The sequence below is a fragment of the Curcuma longa genome, chromosome 3 (genome assembly GCF_044706935.1).
Source record: "Curcuma longa cultivar G26 ecotype Majalengka, Jawa Barat chromosome 3, ITB_CL_G26_1.1, whole genome shotgun sequence".
Lineage (NCBI taxonomy): Eukaryota > Viridiplantae > Streptophyta > Magnoliopsida > Zingiberales > Zingiberaceae > Curcuma > Curcuma longa.
In genome coordinates, this window is record NC_133863.1 from 13,567,151 (window position 1) to 13,585,252 (window position 18,102).

At 36.9% G+C, this 18,102-nt stretch overlaps 3 protein-coding genes across 4 annotated transcripts; 2 read left to right on the plus strand and 1 right to left on the minus strand.

Annotated features, from left to right (window-relative positions):
- Nucleotides 1-3,050: 3,050 nt before the first annotated feature.
- On the minus strand, nucleotides 3,051-4,629 carry LOC141823736 (uncharacterized). The gene is made up of 3 exons (XM_074710988.1): nucleotides 4,210-4,629; nucleotides 3,304-3,480; nucleotides 3,051-3,212 (listed from the first exon to the last, which is right to left on the minus strand). The coding sequence occupies exons 1-3, from the start codon at nucleotides 4,627-4,629 to the stop codon at nucleotides 3,051-3,053; spliced, it is 759 nt and encodes a 252-aa protein (XP_074567089.1).
- Nucleotides 4,630-5,976: 1,347 nt separating this feature from the next.
- LOC141824809 (uncharacterized) lies at nucleotides 5,977-11,036 on the plus strand. 2 transcript variants are annotated; one of them, XR_012601460.1, is made up of 7 exons: nucleotides 5,977-6,370; nucleotides 6,596-6,692; nucleotides 6,991-7,166; nucleotides 7,246-7,312; nucleotides 7,407-7,467; nucleotides 10,546-10,722; nucleotides 10,808-11,036. XR_012601460.1 is itself a non-coding variant. In XM_074712142.1 (6 exons), the coding sequence occupies exons 1-5, from the start codon at nucleotides 6,239-6,241 to the stop codon at nucleotides 7,421-7,423; spliced, it is 489 nt and encodes a 162-aa protein (XP_074568243.1). In that variant the 5' UTR covers nucleotides 5,977-6,238; the 3' UTR covers nucleotides 7,424-7,467; nucleotides 10,546-10,779. The 2 variants fall into 2 exon arrangements, 1 of the variants encoding a protein (XP_074568243.1); XM_074712142.1 differs by lacking the exon at nucleotides 10,808-11,036 and having other exon boundaries at nucleotides 10,546-10,779.
- A 614-nt stretch (nucleotides 11,037-11,650) lies between these two features.
- LOC141822849 (transcription factor DIVARICATA-like) lies at nucleotides 11,651-16,419 on the plus strand. Its single transcript, XM_074710158.1, has 7 exons — nucleotides 11,651-11,905; nucleotides 12,098-12,688; nucleotides 13,171-14,211; nucleotides 14,296-14,383; nucleotides 14,649-14,955; nucleotides 15,734-15,885; nucleotides 15,990-16,419. The coding sequence occupies exons 2-3, from the start codon at nucleotides 12,210-12,212 to the stop codon at nucleotides 13,652-13,654; spliced, it is 963 nt and encodes a 320-aa protein (XP_074566259.1). The 5' UTR covers nucleotides 11,651-11,905; nucleotides 12,098-12,209; the 3' UTR covers nucleotides 13,655-14,211; nucleotides 14,296-14,383; nucleotides 14,649-14,955; nucleotides 15,734-15,885; nucleotides 15,990-16,419.
- The last annotated feature ends 1,683 nt before the right edge of the window (nucleotides 16,420-18,102 follow it).

An 18,102-nucleotide genomic window follows, 5' to 3' on the forward strand; every position in this document is an offset into this window, starting at 1 on the left:
ATTTTGATTTCAAGAACGAGGAAAATTTTCTTGCCTTAAAGGTGTTGCTTGCTTGAAAGAGGTGATCCAAAATTAAAACAATGAGTAGATTAACGGACGAAGGTTCTATTGAAGAGTAATAAATAATCGTTCACAAGCTGGCATAAAATTACATGCGAAACTGTTTTTCAAGCAGCTGCATATAGTTATATGCACAAGGAACATACCTAAATACAAAGCTACATGCGAAACTGTTTTCCTCTCTAGGAAGAAACAATATACAACATACCCAGCATAGAACCAAAACACAAATCACAAAGTAAAGGAACAGAAAGGATATAACGTAGTTCACCTTTACATCAACGTGCTAATCACATTAGATTCAACACAATACTACAACAGTGCAAACATAATATCAGAAACAGTTTACAATAAAATTCAAATAATAACTTGATACAATATATTTAATCCTTATCACTAATTAGGAGAGAATCTAATTGTTGTTTTATTTCGTCCAAAGTTTCTTTCAACTTAGATATTGTTTCTGACCGCGATAGGTTTTTTTCTGAATTTGAACTTGAAGCTGAAGCTGAAGCTGAAGTGGGGGTAGAATTTTTATTCATGTGACGTTCAAAAGCTTTTTCTGCCTCCTCTGTAGTCTTGAAAGACTGATGTATAGCGCCCTTAAAGCCAAGAACTTGACTAGAAGCTTCTATCCAAGTGTCATATATACCTGGTTGATGTCCAACAAAAACAACATATGTTTTTCCCTAAATAAAAAAAACATTCAGATTATTATATAACCAAGATATTAAGTCAAAATTAAAATAAAATGACTTACCATTTTTGCTACGAGTATAAATTTGGATTTACAACTCCAACCTAACAAGTAGACCGATAGCTGTTAATCTTCTGAATTGCTAAGAAATTCATCCATATGATCTATCCAAATTTTCTCATTCAAAATAGTAAATCCTACATAAACATCAAGCACAAGATATTCCAAGCAAATGCAAACAAATGCAGGTTGTAAAATAATGTTCCTTTATCAAACCAGAACAAAAAAATAAATTAGCTTCTTTCTAAATTTACAGAAGCAACATATCCACCTCAACAATAGAACTCTAATAAATGAAGAAATGGAAGACAGAACAAGCATAACCAAAACCAGATTAATCCAAATCTAAATCTAAATCTTAAAAGAAGCAACACTTAACTACTATTTTACATGAATCAAACTGAAGCACCAGAAAGGAAGCATCGATATTTTTTTGGGTTTGGGGGAGGGGGCGGGGGATGGGTGTAGAAAAACATTAATATTTTTTTTTCAGCTTTGGCGACTAAATCTTAATTAAGCCAGTGTACAAAAACTATAAGCTCCAGGTGTTAAATGGGACAATTTGCTCGAAGAAGTGAGCAGATCCAGTGGCAAATAGTCTTCCTCCATCTTCTTATCTCCTAATCAGGCTACTAGATGTTCTTTTGTGGATAACGATATGCACAAACATAAGAAAAAATAGAGAAAAAAATAGGGTTAGGGACCTTCGAGTGGCTTCGGCTCGCGAGTAGCAGGGGCGAGGGTGAAATCCTATGGCGAGGAAGAAGAGCGGCAGCGAGGACCTTGCCACTGCTCGGCAGGCGCGAGTAGCAGGGGCGAGTGGCTTCGAATCGCGAGTAGCAGGGGCGAGGGCGAGAAGAGCGGCAGCGAGGAAGAAGAGAGGAGTGGTCGGCTCGCGAGTAGCAGGGGCGAGGCTCCTTGCGCTCGGGGCGAGGTTCCTTGCGCTCGGGGCGAGGTTCCTTGCGCTCGCGAGGAGTGGTGAGGGCGAAGGAAGAAGAGAGGCGCGGCGAAGGCGTGGGTGCGGCTGGGAAATTGCAGGGGCGAGTGGCGACGGACCTTGCAGCTCGCGAGGAGTGGAGAGGAATCAATGGTTTCTTGTTTCTAATAATTCACGAAAGATATTATTAAATTATATTTACTCTTTACACTTTACACAATTAAATTAATTTAATTTATACGTATAATATAATGGATCTTAAATCCATTAACAATTCTTTTTGTTGATTATAAAATTTTTTGTTTGAATCTTTTCATTTCAAGTAATTGGTTGGTCGTAGTCGTATAGTCGTATATAGTCGTAATAATAATATACATATATAATGTAATAATATATAATGTAATTGTATGTAATAATATATGTAGCAAAGGAACATATCTAATTTAGCTCTTTCATGCTTACTATAACTAGTTATTTCGGTTTTCTACTGGCTGCTTTAACTATAACCCCAGCTCTATTCATTGGTTTAAACAAGATACGACTTATTTGAAATAAATTGAATGAAAAAATTGATAAAAACGAATATTTCTCTGAGATTCTTGGTATTCTATGGTTCTTTTACACATCAATTGTCAATTCTTGGTCATTGAGATTCATGGATAATTCAGATTAATATTTTTAAATGTATCTTACCTATTTTTTTATCCCCTTAAACAAACCGATCTTCATTTTTTCCTCCATCTATATACAATTTTCTTATCATTTCTTCTCTTCCTTTTGGTTTCATATAAGAAAATCTTATACATATCATAAATATAAGAATTATATACATCTGAAACCTAACGTATAAAAAAGTTTTATCAGTAATGTTCAGGAACAGGGGATTAGATGAAAATATCATTTATTGATTAATTGTACATATCTATTTTAGCATTTAATTCGGAATTCTGTGTAAAATAAATACAAATGATCTTGAACTACCAATATTCTAATTTTTTTTAAAACAATGATAATTACAGTTACAAACAACACAAATTCCAAAAATGAATATATAAACAGAAAATCCCAAAAATGAATATATATGAAAGGTGCACTTCATAATGGAGTAACAACAAGTTTATGCATAGGAAAGACATTATCATTGCACCAAAAACATCAAATTCAAATAATTCATTCTATTTTCACACATCTATATGTTTTGTATCTTTGAATATGTCAAAATTAAGAGCTTCAACTAAGATTTTGTTGCCCATGAAGAGTAAAAGATAGAATACTGCTTATACTCATTCACATAAATCATGGTATTACCTGAGCTGCAAGACGTGTCCTCACAAGATCCAGTGGATATGTAAGTGATGCAGCTGTTATTCCAGCTAAGCCTCCAGCAAACAATCTTACACAAATATCTGCTGCGACATTATCTCTATGCTTATCTAACCCAGGAATCATTTTCAATAACTGTAAAAATAATAATAATTTAGAGAAACAAAAATAAGTTGATGGTGCCGTAGAAAATTGGCATACTTATCTACTGAAATTTTCAACTTACACTCTTGTATTGCTCATAGGCATAAAAACTTATTGAAGAATATGGTAAGCGGTGAGCAATTGTCACCAAATTTCCTTTCCAAAATGCTCTAAAACCTTCTTCAGAAACAATTCGAGAAGCCTCCTTCCATATGCTTGCTTTCCCCAGAGAAGCTGCATCAGAGTGCATTCCTTGCACCTAAATTTGGCAACCAAAAATTAAAACCATGAAATATACAGAGAAAAATGAAGGGATACCAAGTATATACATCAAACTAAAAACTAGAAAACATACATTGGCTTTGTAAGTTACATAATTATAAAAACAATGCAAATAAATATAAAGAAAATACTTTTTTTTAAAAAGCCTAGTTAATATCATAGATCAATTACTCAATAGCCCATCCAAATTCAGCCATACATGTCAAAGAGAGAAAACCCACTGAATGCCTAAAATCTTAAAAACAGTACACACAACAAAATCATATGCCTGCCAAATTCTTTTTTAGATTACCAACGTATGTTTTTAAGCTTCCGAAGTGGTATATCTGTTAATAATGCCCCTGGAAAAAAAAATACAACGAAGCTCTGCATCAAAATTTTCAAACATTCTTTATGCTGGAAAGTACTACCTGTAGAAACATGCTATTTCATGCCATGAGTTCTCAGGGTCAACCAACATTTATGCTACTCAATTTAGTACAACCTTTAGAAGGTTTAGTTGGAAAAACATCAAAACTACAACTCTATTGTCACCCAAAAAAAAAAAAAAGAAGGGAATTCACAGCAAATATTTTTTCAGTTGCAACAATTGAAGCAGCAAATTGACAAGAATATCTCTCATCCTACATCATTTTACTAAACATGGACAGGAGCAGCAGGAGTGCTCAATTAGAATAAAATCCAAGACCTAGTAGAACATGGATACCTGAAAAAGAATGGTAAGACGAGCAAGAGGGGCCGTACACGTCTTGCTGACAGCGCCGGCGACACCACCGGCTATAAGGTGCTCCACCGTCCCGATCTGCGGCTGGTGCTGCAACTGTTGCCTCGGCGCCTGGCTCTGCTGCTGCGTGGAGTACCTCCTCTTCCCATCACCGACGCCACCGTCTCCGTGGCCGGACGATAGAGCTCTCTGCCGGCTGTCCTCCACCACAACCCCCACTCGCGCCTCCGTCTGCATCTCCCCCTCTCTGCGCGTGCTCCTCGAAAACCCTAGCACCAAGCCGGAGGAGCTCTGGCGTGCATCTACAGCCGCTCTCCGAGGGATTCGAAGCCCTTTAATCCGTCGTCTTCCCTTTTCTTGGCGTTTTGGACCTTTTTCGTGAGCTCCACGTTGCGAACCCATTAAAAATCTCCTAAACTGATGTGGACCGCGTAGGCTGTGAGGTTGGGGCCCTTATGCTGACCAATATCAGTCGAGTGTGCGAGGTTGAGTATTGCTGGCGGTGAGGATTACTTTCGATCGATATTTCATCAATGGATCCGACGGCTGGAGAAGTCCCACGTAGCTTCGGCCACGGCCAGCCACCGACATTGGTGGAATTTAGCACGTGACGTGACAGATGCACAAGGGAGCGTGACTAGTGAGGCAACCGACTTCAGGTTGGTGCGCCGAAATGGGCACCCAGAAACCGGCCCGTTCGACCAATATTTGGGCCGTTTACGGCCCAAAACTCTGGACCGAGAGCTAGTTAGTCATGGGCCCGACGAATTGGGCCATAGCAGGTCCAGCCCGGATATTATAATAATACACTACATTCATTATTAACAAAATTAATTCAATAATCCCTCTTTATTATTGTAGTAAAATAAATATGTTATCCTGGTGGTCGGTGGGAAACTTCCGTGAGATCGGACCGACCATCTCCAGAGATTGAGTCCATAAGACTGACTGAGATTTATCATTTTTTAAAAAATAAATATGTTTAAAAAAAATATGTTACCACTACCTTAAATTTCTTGGACTGGTACAGGAATTTGAGGATAGTCCTCAAAAAGGAACGAAAACTGTATGTTCTGGAGCAACCTCTTCCTAAAGCACCTGTCACTACCGCCACTCGTGCGGAAAAGGATGTTTACAAGAAGCATCAAGATGATGCATTAGATATATTATGCATCATGCTTGTCACCATGAATTCTGAGCTTCAGAAGCAACATGAGAACATGGATACATATGGTATGGTTGAGCACCATGAAACAACTGTATCAAGGACAAACAAGACATGAACAGTTTGAGACTTCAATAATTATTTTTTTAAAAAAAATAAATATGTTAAAGAACAAAATAAAAAGAAAAGGGAGGAGGAACTAAGCATGGGCTTTATTCGAGGATGATCATATTCCATAAGAATATCCTCATCCAAATTAATCAGGAAAAGAAGTTGAAGGAGAAGAAGCAAGACGAGGCGATAAGGATGCAGAATTATTGATGCCCATCGAGTGTTCGTCAAAATGCAATGTAATATAATAAATTATGAAGGTTGTTTTGGTAAAATAAAATTATTAATAATTGCTATTTAATATAAATAATTTCCATTGGCACACGTGCTGCGGGGCATGAGTTACGTGACCCGTCCCCCCCCCTTTTTTTTTAATTTAAAAAAAATTATTTATTTGATTAAATTCCAAAAGGATATTTAATTTTATCCAAAGACACTGAGATTGACAGGAATGGAAGGTGATCTGCAAAGATTTCGTCGCGAATCCATGGCGTAAATCCGAGAGCAGAGCGAGATTGAACGAGCGAGGCGCGTATAAATGCGGCCACATGGAGCGGCATCGAGGCCGACACAGCGACCGATCAGAGCAGCAGCAGAGTCGCCGCCATTCCTGCTCGCTTTGATACCTTGTCGTCTCTCTTCACGTGCTCCTTCCCTCTCTCCCTATTTGTGCCTTTCTCTCGGTCGATCTCGAGGCCACACGCATCGAAGCGACAAGATTAGGGTCAAGATCGGATGGAAGGTGGAGGAGGAGGAGGAAAGAAGCAATCTTCGTCGATCGCCGACGAGCTCTTCCCCACCGGCAAGGATGGTTCGTCATCCTCGTCGCCTGGGTACTTTAGCAGCGTCTTCCCCCCTGCTTCCGCGGTACGTCCAGGGCTTCTATTCTTTGATTGCACCGGGGGGGGGGGGGGGGGGGGGGGGGGGGGGGGGGGGGGGGGGGTGGAATTTTGGATTGTATTTTAGGGTTTTGAGTTCTTGCATGTTGATAGTTTGCCGATTGTTTCATCTTTTAGGGTTTTTTATTTCTTTTTTCTCTGCAATTGAACCATCAAAATGAGATTTTTCTCGTCTGCCGACATGGCGTTGCAGGTGATGGGTAAGGATTCGTCACAGAGCGACTTGTACTGGACGTTGAGCAAGCAGAAGACGGATGGGCAATTCGGGAACGCTCAGGGCGTACCTTCAGGTCGTTGAATGTGCAGACTTGTTCTTTTTCGGGATTTCAATTAGTTCTTTTTTTTTCTTATTATGGATTCAGTTTATTTGTATTTTGTACTTTGGAATTGTTCTTGTTCTCAAGGAACGAATTGTTCTACTTTTACTTGAAGTGAAGTATTTTGAGATCAAATTATCATCTTCCTCTTCGTTGTTTAAGAGATGCTGAAATCATAATGCAAGGAAATAAGGTTTCTTGAGGCAACTGTTTGGTTCTAATGGGTTAGAATTTTGGTTGAAAAACTATTTATCCTATTATCCTTATGCAGGCGGTAAAGCTCAGGGAAATCCAACCAAGAAACAAATGATGCGGAGCAAGGATGGTAAACCTGAAACTCCCGATCAATATGAAGAATCGGCCTATTTTAGCTCTTCTGTTCACTATGGCGGTCGTGATTTCTATGACAGTTCTTCATCCACCCAAGTTTCTGGATCACCAAAAACTGTAAGTGACGCACTAAATTTCATAAATTAGGAAGAACAATGTTATGACGGCATGAAACTCAACCTTTTAATGGCCTTAGTTTAAAGATGACAAAGGGGGAAATTCAAATGACCCTGATGCTGCCAATCGAGGTGAATGGTGGCAAGGTATTGATCAAGTGAATTAGCATTGTGTTGAATCTCTTACACTAAAAAAAGCACTATGTAATTGTGTTTTTTGTTTGAATTTATTGTTTTTCAGGTTCTCTGTATTATTGAAGTACCAACTCAACTAATATGCTCTTGATCAATATTCATAGAAGGTAATTCCTTTTATTTGGCACTTCAAAATATTAGTAACCATTTTAGCTCATTGACATATATCATCTGCAAATGATCTGAATCAAAAATGAATTTATAATTTGGTGTAATTTTATTCATTTGTGTCTTCTATGCCGAGTTGCTACCACTATATTTGGGCTGAGCATGTCATATTATTCACTGTATCAGTTCCATTCTATATTCGACTACATAAGAAAAACATTGCCGTCTTTTGATTTTGCTTTTTTGAAAAATTGTCTGATTTGTTTTCTGTTCTTCAAGTTTTTTCTTGTTTTGAAATTTTTTTATGCTAGATACTAATAACCAGCCTCTATTTAGATGTTGCTTTGGTATTCTGAGTTTTAATTTATTACATATATGTAATTGAAACAAGTCGACCTTGTTCTCATTTAAATACTTGGGATTAACAATCTTTCTTGGGGGAAAATTAGTCAATAGCTAACTTCTAGCTTGCAGCTGATTTTTCTGCCACGGAAGCAAATCTGCCTCATATTAAGTTATGTTTAACAGATATACCTAATTGACAACTCGTCAATTTGATAAATGTTTGTTGGTTTCTTTCTTTATCACTTGGCTTACAGGAGTTAGGATGGTTCCAGATGTCTATAGTTGACTACCCTTATTGAGCATCTTTCTGTCATTAGAAGTTGGTCAGATTTTATTATGATAGTGTATAAGGATGAGAACTACTGGAAGTGGGTATCATCTGTTTGAGCTTGTTTAACTGTGATTATCTATGCTGAGACTAGGGGACTATTGCGCTAACTCTATTGCTTGGCCATTTTCAATCCTTTTTTCAATGTAAATTTGTCTGCATCTATTGTTTGTTGCTTGGTGTCTACTATTCATGTTTGCTATGCTAGCACAATTGTGTGAAGGTTTGATCCCTATTCCTGTACTCTGGGAGAGATGAAGACTATCTAGTTGTGGAGGTGGCTCGAGAGGGCTGAACCCTAATGGAGCTCCCTTGCTGTACTATGGCAGAGATCAAGGCTGTCTAGCTGTGCAAATGGCTTGAGTTGGCTCATTGTATTAACTATAAACATTTATCAAATAGGCTTTAAATAGAGGAATTTAGTTTGCCTTTTATGTAGGTCACTTGAGAGAGAGATTTTCTTTCCCTCTGGGTTTCTTCTTATGTTGAAGCACAAAATTTCACTTGGTGAAAGAATGCTATCTTTCACTTAGCATCATTAAGGAGTTCAGCACAATGTTGATTCCTTATTCTCCTTGTGATTTAGGGTGTGATTTTGCTTATTTTAGATTAAAGGCACAAAAAATCAACCACAAGACGTAGTAGTTATTATGATCAAGAGCATTTATTGGATGTCAGCAGCTCATGAAACCAAAAATAATTTGTGAATCTATCACTGTTTTTAGGATTTGTGTTGATGGCTATCAAGATCTGTAGAAGCCTTTGAAAGCCTTTTCGACAATTTTTTTAGGACGCTTAGATGTTGGAATATCACTACCAAATTTGTGCATGGTTCCTAGTAAAAACACATTCAACACTTATATTCCTAACGACTAGTTTTTTGAACCGCGCTAGCTGTCTGAAATTTGAGTTCAGTGGACTAAGCTTGTTCAAATAGGTATTGCAAGATAATCCGCAAAAGTTCACTTAATTGGACAAGTTTTCCAATTGACTGGAACTTGGTCCGGATAACTCAAGGCTAAGAGAGAGGATTATGTTTTTGAATGGAGTGTTTACAATTGACTTAGTAGTCAACACTCTGGTCGACTGGATCAATTTTCATTCGATTCAATCTGCTTGGTGGTCCTGAATTCACTTCGCCTTACACCTTCATAAGCCTACTACAGGGTCAAGTTTGACTGCAAATTACAATAAGGAACATGTTATTTGACACATATAGAATATTTTCTAATGGTCAAGTAATGACTAGTTTTTGAACCACTCTAGCTGTCTGAAATTTAGTCGTCAACTAAGCTTATACAAATAGTTGTTATGAGCTAATACTTTAAAGTTCAATTCAGCCAGTTGGACAAGTATTATAATTGACTGGAATTTAGTCTAGATAACTCAAGGCTAATCAAGAGGATTATGCTTTCGAATGGAGAGATTAAAATTGACTCAATACTCTAGTTGATTGGGTCAATCTTCATTTGACTTAATCTGTTTGGATTTTGTTATTTCACTTGGCTTATGCCTTCATAAGTCTACACAAAGTTTTGGGGTCAAGTTTGACCACAAATTACAATTAGGAACCTTGTTTTCCTTGGTTGCAGTTTCTATTTAATTTACTCCCATCATCATCTAAACCTCATATTACAATTAACATGCAATCTCTCACTGCTCACACAAAATCCAGGTCTGTAATCTTTACTTTATCTTCGATGATGATGTTGTCCAAAGACTATAAAAGCCTCCACATGCCTAAAGGTTTTACTTCTAGATCTTCGCACCCAAAGACTTTACATCTCAACCACTTAATCCAAAAGCCTTAGCTTTAGGATTTTAGCCACTTGTTCCACTAGCTTTAAGGTCTTGCTTCCAGATTTTGATACCAATGATTTCACATCTTGCACCACTTGTGCAAAGGTCTCACCTTCAGTCTTTACGCCAAAGACTTCACATCTCCTGGTCCACCTCGTCAGCAATTTTTCAGACCTTTGAATATCTCATACCATTCTTCACCAGTCAGCTCTTACTCTACCATCCTTCGCCAATGACCTCTTAGTCTGTCTTAGATCTCCAGATCATCGAGCCAAATCAACATGACTTGATTATGTCTGGTCACAAACTACATGTGTTGCCATGCTCTTGCAAACTCTGAATTTATTTGTCAAACACATCAAAATATTTTCAAAGTAATATGGTTGCTGAACTCAACTGCTTCTCAAATTACTCGATCATTGCGCCTGCAACTTAAGCTTATATCTTTTGCTCAGAATCACGCATAACAACTGGGCATTGCCGAGGTTGAACTCTTTTTAATTGGTTATCTTTAGAAGGACTATTTTTTGAAGATGCCCTGAATCTTATATACTGATACACTCCTTGACTTAAATTTAATAACATTTTGTCCTTGTTGTAACAGATCTGTGGGAGAGCTGCTGCTGTTTCATGTATTTAGTTCGTGCCAGTTCAAATGTTTTGCTTGCTATTTAGTTTAACAGGTAGCATGGGACTCGGTTGTCGTAGTATATTTTACACTCTCGTGGACCTTTTCAGGTCTGAGAAGTTGGCCCTCGCCTCCTCCTTTTATGTTAGTGAGGTTGTAAAGTCGCTCAAAATGTATCCCTGACGCACTAATAAAGCTCTACTTTTGTAATCCATGAGCACTTTAAACTTGTCTTCAGGTACCTTGAGCTTTAAAGTTGTCTTCAAAGAACGTTTTTGTTGGGGAAGTCTATGAAGAGCTTCGATCTAGCATTTCTGTACTGTCAAATAAAGCAGCAGCAGCAGATTGTCTCTGCAAAATCTTGAGCTTTTTAGCATCCTCTTCATAAAGTCCTCTGAAGTCCCTCCAGAGTGTTTTTTTTCTTCTTATTTTACATTGTGGTTCTGTATAAACAAGTTTTTGACATTGTAAGCTATCTTATTTATCTAAGATTATCATTAGTAGTTTTCACATAATTTGGCATAACATGTAAATCAGCCTTCATAGTTAAAATATCACAAAATAATTTTGTAGCATGATTGACAGATAAAATTAGATGTTTATGGTCTTTCTAATTTCTTCAGTAGTAAAAGGTGAAATATGCCACCTCAGCAGTTTTATACGATCAATTCTACGATCATTTGTTTGTTTTTAATTTCAAACATTTGAAAGCTCTCTTACTAGTAACTTCCTTGCAGTGTAGTGGTCCTTAGGGCATGATGCCTCGGTAGGACATTCAAATTGTCACTCAGGCACCTGAGGTTTGATCTTCAGCTACGGCGTATTTATAGGAATTTTCTTTCAAATAGAGAGCACAATCATTGAGAATAATTGAGATTTATCTTTCCTTTTTTATCTGGAAGTGATATTTTGATAATTTTAACATAATATTGATAAAAATATATATATATTTATTTTCTGTCATAAATAATTGAGTGATTTAAATAGTAATATAAAAGATAAAATAGATATTTTCCATTATAGGGGAATTATAAAATAAATAGTTAATTGTTGGAGATATTTTAAAATAATCCATTGCCTTCCTCTCCATGTAGCTTTCAGGAGAGCATGGCAAAAGGCACAGCTTTATAAGCGAATCAAGGTTTCAATGCTTCGTCCATCCATGGCTGCCTATATAGATCGCCTCCTTCCTCACCCTTCCTCTTCTCACTCCAGTCTCCGTCTCCTTTCCCCCGTCAAAATTGCGAACAAAGGTCGAATCTTTGAGCGGCCATCTGCCTCTTCGAGTCTACTCACTTCTCCCATCGATCCAGGCCGCATCGACGCTGACCTAGAGGTTTAACTGGATTCTTGCGTTTTCCTCTGGTTATTTTGAGTTTCGATTTCTCTTTGCCCTCTCTTATTTTCGATTTAAAGATCGATAGAGATTTATCACTGCCCCCGGGTTTGTTTTATTCGAAAATTCTGCGCTATTCCATTTTGATTTCGCTATGGATCCATAAGTTTGATTATTTCCCTCAATATTTAGTTTTAGGGCATTTGGTGAGTACGTCCTCTACCGGAAGCTCGCATTGTTCTACCACGGTTTGGATCCTGTTGCTTCTTTCTCCCAATTTTGAGTTCAGGAACAAATTTGCGAGATGATGGCCAAATCGTGGATGGAAGTTCTTCCTCCAGCGTCGGCACTGTGCTTCCCCGGCACAAGTTGCTTCCTTGTCGAGAGGAGGAATTGGGGCGGGCTCTCGAATGGAAACTGGACCAGGGAAGAGAACAAGCTCTTCGAGAAAGCCCTGGCTGAGTTCGACAAAGACACACCTGACCGCTGGGAAAAAGTGGCGGCGTATATCCCTGGCAAGTCCGCAATGGACGTGGAGAGACACTACAGGGATTTGTTGAAGGATGTGAGCGAGATAGAAGCTGGGCGGTTTCACTGTCCTAGCTACGGTTCTTCTTCTTTTGCACTGGACTGGGATAGCAATTGCGACTTCAAAGCTGTGAAGCAACCTTATTCAATCAGCAGGAAGAAGTCAGGGGCGCATACCAGCGGGAAGAAGTCAGGGCTGCGCGCGGCAGATCAGGAGAGGAAAAAAGGAGTCCCTTGGACTGAAGAGGAGCACAAGTAAGTCCATTCAGTTTTCGTAAGATTCAACTCAATCTAAAGGTGGTGTATAACTCAAGGTGAAAGTGTTTGGCTTATATCTGATTGAATTTTGGAACTAGTTTTTGAAACTCTCAATTCTATATCTTCTTTCTTCTAGTTGATCCGATTATTGATTTCTGGTACTTGAACTGAATTAGTTTGGTTCTGGAATTGTAGGGATTGTTTGTGTTAAATCATAAATCTGCAAATGGTGCCTTTCTGATGGCATAAGTTTTTCATTACTAAGTTATGAGTACGAGTCCTTCTCCGCTTCTGTTTTTCTTTTATATATTATTTGTCCATAGTTGAGGTTTAATCTAAACTTGGAGAGAGTATGAGGATGTTAAACCATGCATCTCTATTGGGTTCTTTAGTAACTTATCCTTTGGGGAACATATTGTCAGATGATCAATCTTTAGAGTGGTTACTAAGTTATTTTCCTTTTTTGTTTTTTTTTGCAGGCTATTCCTGCTTGGGCTTAAAATGTATGGCAAAGGGGATTGGCGAAATATTTCCCATAATTTTGTGATTACCAGGACACCTACACAGGTAGCTAGTCATGCCCAAAAGTACTTCATCCGGTTACATTCCGGTAGCAAAGATAAGAGGAGAGCCAGCATACATGATATTACTACTGCCCATTTACCAGATAACAGACCTTCCTCTCCATCTCAGTCATCATCTCTTAGCAATCCGTTAAGCTCAGCTTCTACACCCATGTTGCCAAGTTCCTACTCATCTATCCTAGACATAAATCAGCCCCATGAAGCAATTGGTTTTTTAGGTGCATCAATGCAAATGAGACGATTACTTGGTGGAGTAAGTCCTTATCAGATGGCAACTGAAGCCCATGCATCTCGAAATGGAACTTTTCACGATCCTATGGTGCACGACAATAATCTGCTACACCAAATGATACCAAACCATCTTCACCTACATGATTGAGATTATTTGTATACAAGGATCAAAGGTACATGTTCACTTGGGATCAAAAAGTGAGGGCAACTGCATCCTTGAATTGGGAAGATGCAAATAAATGCTGAGTTTTTTTACCCCATAATCTAGGGAGAGTTCACTGATGTATGCTGATGTCTTTCTCTTGTTTCTCTTTTCATTCTTCCTCATTTATAATATGTCAGCATATAGTATAAAAATAAATATTGTACATGTAGCAAGACACTTGCCTCTGTACTTTGTGTTATGTACTTTAATAATATACTATCTGCACAGTAAGAAGCGCATCCCTTACGTGACGTGTAAAAGGAATTTAACTTTCGTAATCAGTGTCCAAATGTGAAAACAGTTAGAATTAATGCTCAAAAATGGCATCTTCTGTTTTACAGTACTGGATGCCTTACAAATTACAAGGGGAGAGACTAATGCTTCTTTTCAAATTAGGTTCATTTCTGGTCACATCATGTGCTTCTTACTCTTCACCAAATCAGGTGCAAGCTTGTATGCAATCTATCTTGCACTGCATGAGATCTATCAATACTCAGAAGGTTTTAGACCAATTCTGTTCACTCTATTTTGAGCCTATAATTAAGTGGGATTAGTATGATTGTTTTTTTCTTTTTTGCTTGAAGTAACTGCAGTACTTCAGGGACAGTTTCGTTACAAATTAAGTTTGTTGGAAGGTGAAAGAGATGGACAATGTGCTACAGCCACAAAATGGTGAGTTAAATTACATTGTTGCTTATTTTCATGCAAAACCATTAAAAAAAGGTTATGGGGCTGAGTCACTGAGCACTTTCTTACATGGCAACTTTGTTTTTGGGCCAGTATAGCAAAATTGATTCAGTTGTCTGTAGTCCTTATATTTATCTATCGCTCATCACCAGTTTTGTCTGTAGCAAAATTGATTCAGTTGGATCTGAGTCTGCTTTCCACTAGCTTTGCATCTCATTCTTCCATCTCTTCTTTCTTTTCTTCATTTCAGGGTGAAACTTTTGTCATGACAACAAACAGTTGCACTGGGGATCAGATACAGACAGAATTGTCATTCTCTTCAAGACTTACAGACCTTTGTAACCTTGGAAGATTATCATAGGAAGTTTAAGATGATCCTAAGCAGTTCTGAAGTTGCAGAAATTGTTCCGTCCAGCTGTGGATGGAAATCGCCTACCACAAGCAAATGAGAAAGATGTGTCTTTTTCATCATCATCATCATCATCATCATCATCATCAAGCCTATTAGTTTCAACTATTTGGAGCCAGCTACAAATCCTATTCTTCCATTGAACCAGGTAAAGACATGTTCAAAAGTTTTGACAATTATAAGATTGCAATTTTATGCTTGTTTTGGATGCTCTATCAAATCCCAAATTTTCACTTTACCGGTTTACATTTATAGTTTTTATTTATTTGTCAGCTGATATTACAATATAATTTGAGTCTCAACACAACAGATCAACCTTGAAGCATAATTTGGCTGTGCTAGTGAACCTATATATTCATTTAAATATTATTAGTGATATAACCATAGATAGAGTTCAACGGAGGGGCAAGATTCATGTAACCAAACCAAAATACTGAGGACAAAAATGACTTGATCATGATGACGACGACGACGAATGAATGAATATACTTAGTGGCCTTATCATTAGTTGTAGTTGTGCTGTGAGAATAGGCACAAGCGAGCATTATTTGGTCTAAGATCCTTCAGATTTGATTTACTATATTTATCTGAAGAATCGAATAACCTCCCAATCTTTCTTAAATTGTCATCTTGTATGACAGTCAAATAGACAATTGTGTCCCTAGCATCTATTCTTGTGTGATTACTAGCTTGACTCAGTTGGACATTCCCCCCATAATACATGCTTTTAACAAGCGAATGATTCCTTTTTTGGTCTGAACAAATGAACAAGTGAATTATTTTTAGACTGGAGATCATCATGCATCAAATGGAGCGGTAGGCGATATTTCTTTTCTTCTAAAAGTCTTCCTTATTCTCTGATTCCATGAACTTGTTTGCTGCTTCCACTGTTGCTATTGCTGAAACAAGCATTGATGCCATGGCAGCAACTATGAGCAACTGCAAGTGTGCGAAACCTCAGGCCCCACAACCTGGGAAGCAAATGTAGAAGAATCAAGGCAGCAACAGCAGCAAATGGACATACTCAAGAGCACTTTTGCTAGCTAGATGACATCGCATTGCACCTTCACTTGGCAAGGTACTGAAAACTTTTCTGCAAGTGGTATGAAAGCTTTAGTTTCGATTAGGACAGGATACATCGATCGTGCTTAACCTTTATATGTTCTTTTCTTCTTCGGGCAGAAGTTTTTCTCCCAACTGTTCCAAGGGTCAGAATCAACAGTGATCATTCAGTGACCCCCCACCAAATTCTTCCAGTGATGACGTCGCAATCACTGATTTTCAAGGAGACTAATGATTTGCCATTCCTGCCCAAGTAGCTCCAGGTCCTGGGGTGTAGTTCAGAGATCTGTCATGTAGAAATTTGAGCTTTCTTCCAAGAATAATGTTCTGACTTGTGAGGTTTCTGCAAATTACCAATGAGAATCAGTAACCAGCAGGAAGATCATTATGAAGCAAGCATATCGATGAAAGTTGTAGTGAATTACATGCAACTTTCATCAGATTAACTATATCGAAGGTAAAGATGCTCTGATCTGCCAAAGTTTGCATACTTTGTTTGATTGTTAATTCTTTAATAACTATTAATAACTGCTACAATAGTTTTCAAGTATTTTTATCATTTTACTAATGGCCATTTAATAAATAAGTAATAAATAAAATGAAGCTTACTAATATTTTATACTATTTGCAGAATATAAATCAGCTGTTGCTAAATCAAATATCAAATTTATATCGTTTTTTTATTTTTTTTATTTTTTATTTTTAGGGATTTCATTAGGGTTTTTGCCCAAGTACGTTCCGATGACATAGTGGGCCTCCTAACGGCCCAGCCCATTAGTACCATCTTCCTCACTGAGAGTCTGTGACACACTATTTAGGGTTTTCTGGAACTGCCAAAAATAATGTAGACTATTCTCTCTGCAATTTTATTAACTCCTTCACATTTATTTTATATATTCTGTTTAAATCCAATCTTATTCTAAAGCAATTCTATGTTTTAATTTTTCTTATGCATGAAATTATTAGTAGGATAATGATACATTGAGGCCGCTTATTCTTGTTGTCATTGAAATTATTGTATTATTTCAATTGAGAAAATTGCTAGTATTCTTACTTTGTTGTGTACATGCTTGAAATATTCTAAGAAATGAATAGATAAGTTTAAAATCTTGTGTTTAATATTCTTTTCGATAAAACATGTTTTAACGCATCGACCACAAGAAACTATCTAGAATCAATCGACTAGTGGTTGAGTCGGAGAAGTTTGACAAATATCGCGTTCAAAATTCATGGCTTCACACCATGAGAATAGCAAAGAGAATTGGTTTGAAGATAGGGAAGCATTGAGGCAAAGGAAACTTATTCCACTCACACACATCTTGCAACATTTTCAAACTTCATTCTAGATTTGACTTGTGATATTAGTTTTTTAGGACCATTTTGACCTTTTGATGAGAACAATAGGACTATAAGGTCTCTATTTTCAAAACGTCACTATTTAGTTTGACCACAAAAAAGTCTACTTTTGGGTTTTGAAGAAAAGACAAGAGTCAAACTTCATGGAAATATATACAATGCAAAGTTCATGAGCACAATCAAGTCAGCATGGGTTTTCTTCCTAAAGGAAATTATGAAAAAAAAAAGGGTGCAATATAAAAATATCGACAGTTGACTTTTCCAACATGGTATAATATGTTTATTATATGTGATTAAAATACTAAATAAGCTCAATATTAAAAAAAAATGGCATTTCTTATACAAAAATATTTTTGAAAAATATTATGGATTTAAATTAAAATATTCTATTATTTGGATATGGAGGGATATACTAAAAGAGAAATATCCTTTTAATAATTTTTAAAAACATAGGACATCTTTTTAGTTTGTCCTTAAAAAATAATGACAAAATTTTAAAATAATAAATTGGGAATAAAGGGAGAAAAAATCAAAAAGGCACCCTTATGTAATAACTTATGCATTTTTTTATTTTGAAAATACTTTTTTAACAACTTTGACAAAAAAAAAATAATACAATATATAATAACTTTAATCAAAACTATTATATATAAACATTTTATTCAAATTTGTTATAATATATAATTCCTTTAGAAGATAGAGTAATGGTATAATATATAATAGTTTTGTAACAAACTGTTAGAAGATAGAGGAGTAATTTAATTAAAATTATTTAATAACTTTTAAATAAACCTGTGTTGTAATAATTTTAAATAAAGTTGGTATAATTGTATTGAAGTCGATTTAATAAAATTAGAGCAATTTTAATTAAATTTAA

Excerpts from the sequence above, each read along its gene's own strand:
- LOC141823736 (XM_074710988.1), bottom strand. The coding sequence starts at position 4,629 with ATGGGTTCGCAACGTGGAGCTCACGAAAAAGGTCCAAAACGCCAAGAA. Across the intron at positions 3,481-4,209 it reads GTCTTACCATTCTTTTTCAG|GTGCAAGGAATGCACTCTGA; the intron begins GTATCCATGTTC and ends TGCCAAATTTAG. Across the intron at positions 3,213-3,303 it reads CCTATGAGCAATACAAGAGT|TTATTGAAAATGATTCCTGG; the intron begins GTAAGTTGAAAA and ends TTATTTTTACAG.
- LOC141824809 (XM_074712142.1), top strand. The coding sequence starts at position 6,239 with ATGGAAGGTGGAGGAGGAGGAGGAAAGAAGCAATCTTCGTCGATCGCC. Across the intron at positions 6,693-6,990 it reads CGCTCAGGGCGTACCTTCAG|GCGGTAAAGCTCAGGGAAAT; the intron begins GTCGTTGAATGT and ends ATCCTTATGCAG. Across the intron at positions 7,167-7,245 it reads TTTCTGGATCACCAAAAACT|TTTAAAGATGACAAAGGGGG; the intron begins GTAAGTGACGCA and ends TAATGGCCTTAG.
- LOC141822849 (XM_074710158.1), top strand. The coding sequence starts at position 12,210 with ATGATGGCCAAATCGTGGATGGAAGTTCTTCCTCCAGCGTCGGCACTG. Across the intron at positions 12,689-13,170 it reads TGGACTGAAGAGGAGCACAA|GCTATTCCTGCTTGGGCTTA; the intron begins GTAAGTCCATTC and ends TTTTTTTTGCAG.